The sequence below is a fragment of the Battus philenor genome, unplaced genomic scaffold, assembly GCF_028537555.1.
Source record: "Battus philenor isolate CCGP_79_NKW_IND1 unplaced genomic scaffold, ilBatPhil1.0.hap1 SCAF_17, whole genome shotgun sequence".
NCBI lineage: Eukaryota > Metazoa > Arthropoda > Insecta > Lepidoptera > Papilionidae > Battus > Battus philenor.
In genome coordinates, this window is record NW_027181679.1 from 1919988 (window position 1) to 1924975 (window position 4988).

The 4988-nt window shown below is 32.5% G+C and overlaps 1 protein-coding gene across 1 annotated transcript; it reads right to left on the reverse strand.

Moving 5' to 3' along the window:
* Positions 1–164: 164 nt before the first annotated feature.
* Arl2 (ADP ribosylation factor-like 2) lies at positions 165–4006 on the reverse strand. The gene is made up of 4 exons (XM_068763128.1): positions 3850–4006; positions 3500–3655; positions 1576–1774; positions 165–674 (listed from the first exon to the last, which is right to left on the reverse strand). The coding sequence occupies exons 1-4, from the start codon at positions 3912–3914 to the stop codon at positions 540–542; spliced, it is 555 nt and encodes a 184-aa protein (XP_068619229.1). The 5' UTR covers positions 3915–4006; the 3' UTR covers positions 165–539.
* Positions 4007–4988: the final 982 nt, after the last annotated feature.

Sequence of the window (4988 nt, forward strand, 5' to 3'; positions counted from 1 at the left end):
ATCTCATTTATCATAAAGTTATTACCATACAAGTGACAACCACAAGACACACGTGGGTAGTTCCCGCACATATGTGAAAACCAGAATGGAGACCTTAATAACTTTTATCATGGCTGGTCTTGCAATGCCCCTACCTATGTCAATGGTCCCCTAAGAGTCTAAGAGGGGTTCTACTCACACCATACATACCAGCTTGTAGTCACCACTCAGCAGTTAATAACTATATGTATAAGAAATTCTGAAATCCCTATACAATAGTAACTATGTATAGTCTATAGCGAGAGAAAGAGACATAATACCAATTGATTTAGAAAAGTCATATTAACTTTTTAATTTCAAAATTATTCCATCTCTATATTATTAATGAAGTTCAATTTTAATAATAGCACACTAAACTATAACAGAAATGCAATACAAAATATTAAAAAAAGTTTTGGCACAACCTTTAAAATGTCGCCATATAAAACATGTTTCTTCCTGCATTAGCATACATATGTGTAAACTAAATATACTTGAGTATAATACTAAGTAAATTGTAGTTAATCCAGAGTGAATATTCTAGAAGCAATATCATCAAGCATCCAATCCATTCCATCGAGTAAATTCTCTCCGGTGACTGCAGAGCAACGTAATATGCGCCAGTGATGTGTCTTAATGTTGTCCAAGTCCAGGGCCTGAAAAAAATTGTTGACAGTACAAAGATATTAAGAAATTGAAATTGTGTTGCTGATGATGACCCTAGTCTGAGACATGGATAAGATGTGCTTTATAAGAACGCCTAAGGTCACCCAGAGGACTCCACTTGGGGATTCTCTCCTAGAACAAATCAAATCAAACCAATGTTACTGACTTAAATCAAAAAGTAATAAGTAACAGTGGACATATTGGTCATTTAAAAAGACACTGGTTAAACTGTAGATCATATAGCGAGACTGATCATCGGAACGATATTTGGGGAAGGCCAATGCCTTATAATGGGCATGTATATCAACTGACTGAATCAATGAATGAGTTTGTGTATGTATTTTAATGTGTGTGCAAGTGGACATAACTTGGGATCGCCAATGTCGCTGCGCTCTATCTTTCACAGGCCCATCACATTTTATCTATTTTAAAACCCTCATACAACATTAAGAAAATCATTAGGCATTAAGGTTAATGAGGACTCTATGGCCTCGCTAATCAACGACGAGCAAGCAAGACCAACGTTAAAACGTGATGAAAAGAAACAAGAGTGGACATAAAATTAAAAATAATGTATGTATATATATATCAATGTATATCTAGAAAAGATCAAAAATGTGATAGAGAATAAAAACAAAGAAAGGAAAAATGGATATAGAAGGAAATAAAATGATAGATCATAGGAGGAACGATAGAAGATCGCGAAAATAAAAATATTACATGAAAAAAATATTAAATAAAAACAAAGTCCCTTATCCACAATAGATAGGGGTATGAGGGGTCCCCATAGCGGGAGCCATTAAAAAAGTTTATTTCACTTGTTTTATCTCAGCAGTATGATTTCTGCAAAAAAATGACATTGCTCAATTTGCATCGATATCTAATACTTACTTCCCTTATTTCCTGCAATGTTAGAGCTCCAGGCAAGTCAGACTTGTTTGCAAGAACAAGTAGAGTTGCCCCTGCCAGTCTTTCCTCTCGGAGCAATGTGTGAAGCTCACGAGCGCAATCTGCGAGCCGTCTTGCATCAGCACTGTCAACTACCCACGCAACACCATCTGTACTCTCAAAGTAGTTCTTCCAGTATGATCTGAAATTTTAATAAAATGATGTAATATTCATGTACTGAGATATAGTGGCAGTCCACATAGTATGCAAATGATCACTGGGGCTTCTGGAGTGGAGACCACAGATACACAATAAGCGCAACGAAGGATGTCCACCCACAAAGAGGACCATGCAGGTCACTTCCTACCAGTCTTATTAAACATCTATGAGAAAGGCCTATGTCCAGCAGTGGGGGTCATATGACTGAAATGATGGTGATGCCTTATATTTATCACAAAGATCATAAATAGCTATCAATTAAATTGCCAAAAAGACAATGAAATTCATCGCAAACATAAAGTCCTGTAAAGAAAGAGAGCTGGTGTCTTTGAGAGGCTCTGACATACTTATCGGTGCTTTGTACAGAATTTTTTTTTATCTTAGTATTGAGTTTCTACCAAGATTAATACAAAAAGGTTAAAAATCACAGAAAATTTAGTTGCTATATATATATATATTATAAAAATATGTATTAGATAAGCAATTAAGTGCCACAAGAAAAATAATAGTGCCAAGCTAATCCAAGTTAACTGCCTGTTACAATAATTTGAGGTTCTAATCATAAGTTACATCTTTATTAGTTAAATCATCATAAAGATATAAGTTGATGTTAAATAAGTTAGCTTCAGTACACCAAAGTCTTGACCACAAGGAATATTGAAATCTGAGTCAGACTGGTAGTGTACCATTTGAGTAGATTTAGTTAATAGATGCTTACTAATTAACTAAATAAATGCACATTTTTTTAATATCTTTTGTCTTCATTTGGCTCTCGATTCTAGTCACTCATAAAGCTGCATTTAAATAAATTTCCCTCTTCATTTCTATGCTAGGATGTAATAACATTAATCACACTCATAAAACCATGCACCATAATTAAAGAAAGCGTGGTCAGGAGAAGCCCATGTCATTGTTATTGCTTACCAACACTACACTTCCATCACAACACTTTACACTTATATGGGTACCTCTTCTGCAAGCATCATGGTTATAACTGGAATACAATCTGTTTTTAGCTCATGTACCCCTATTTTCAAGAGCTCAATTTAGATGAAGCTGCACACAGCTTGAAGTGGCTTACAGCATAACATCATATACTTGTCTTGCCTTCAAGAGATATTCTAATAATATAATACAACAAAATACTTTCACCTGTCTATTTAGTACAAAACTTAGTCTTGGAATTATCTATTATTATATTGTTTTGTTTAGATGTTGCAATGGAAATAGTTTAACATTGAGAAGAGCATTTAAATACAATTACCTGTAATTTTTACAATCAACATTGATTATACAATCAATATTGATTAATTTTAATAACATCTTGTAGAAAATTAGTATTTACATTTGATTAACTGGTAACAAGTTTTGTACAGGAATTTGAATTGCAAGAAATTGGTGGTCATTATATACTAAAGGTGATTTATATAAGATTGTAAACTGGGAATCACACCCACAACCTGCAATCGCAAATCTTACTCTTCTACTGCTGAGCTACTACTGCACAAAACATGAGGTAAAATGTAGTGATTTGAGTATTATGAAGTGTTCAGTGATTATAAGTTATATTTTATTTATATTTAATAATTAGTTATAATTGGATGCAGCCCTCTTCCAATCTATTTGAATGGCCTATGTCCAGTAGTGCTTGAGTTTGTACATATTACACAGCTATTCTGAAATTGGGTTTACCTTTGGTGTTTCTTACCTTAATGATTTCTGTCCACCAACATCCCATATATTCAGTTTGTATCCCCTGTGTTCTAGAGTTTTTATATTGAAGCCCAACGTAGGAGATATAGTGTCTATAGGTTCTCCGTTAAACCGCTTGAGAATCGTCGTCTTACCGGCGTTATCCAAACCACTGCTTTTTTTGTTAAAGAAATTAAGTAAAACCAAGTTCAGAATTATTATATAAACAGCTGGCGATTTACGCCAGATTCATGTGATATAAATATCTGTATTCTCTATCTATTTACAAACTAAAACTTTATTGTTTATTCCGTTAAATAAGTTTACATGTTGTGAACAACTGTTCGATTTTTATAAAAAGGATACAGCATAAGAATCCTCATTTCCTTCTCTTTTTGACGAAGTTTCTTTAAAATTGTTAAGAAGCCCATATTATAATTTAAACTGAATAAAATATAGTTAAATCTTATTTTTTTACCATATTTTGAAGAAATCTAGAATAGATTTATTACCAAGTATGACAATGACAATAACTATGTGACATATTTTTCTACGTACAGATTACAACAAAGAATATAAAACTTTATAGAGGAGTAAAGATACACGATTCACGAATGATACGTCTCGATCGATTCAAATATTAAAGTTATTCGAGAAAGACAAGAATATTTCTTTATTTATAATTACATGCAATTTGAGCAAAAAAGATTAAAACATGAGTATCATTTCTTACAAGAATAATTCAAAAATTTGCATAACTAAACATATTTTTCACTAAAATAGTTCAATTTTTTTTTAATTTTTTCCTTTGGATTAACAGCAACTAGGTTTTTCAACAAATATAAAATTTTTGAGCATATTTCCATTTTCATACAAATACACAGTTGCATATGCGTTTAGCAGGTGATTGAAAACTAAAACCCATGTATGTATTCTTAAATAGCCGCTGGTGCGGTAAGACTCCGAAATGCAGACGACGGACCAGCAAACGCTTCAGAACGATCACCTAAAAACTGGATAATCGTCTTTATTAATGCCGGCAGAAGATACTGGACACTGGTCGCTTCTTATCGGTCCTATTGGAAATCTATGAAAAAGGGCTAATCTAGCAGAGGAAGTTTTCCGGCTGAAATGATAAAAGGGAATATCTTCCTTATATAAAGTAATTGGATTTAAATACGTTTACATTTTTTTATTGGTATTTATTTATTTTTTATTCTTAATATATCTTCACGGAGTTATCATTTGTGCAGTGGTTATTGTTAACGATAGTATTTTTTAATTTTTAAACGTTTAGATGATGTTTCATATTATTTTACTTTTACATTAATAACTTATTGTTCTTTAGCTTTATAAAATAATGTTGACTTCAATAAACAAATCTATTATTGATGTAACATGATCACGGAACGTTGTCAGGTTTAAAAAAAAACCAAAAGCAACACCTTTTTTTTCACCAATCGAATAGAATTGGAATCCATTTAAAACCATAGAGAAAATATCCA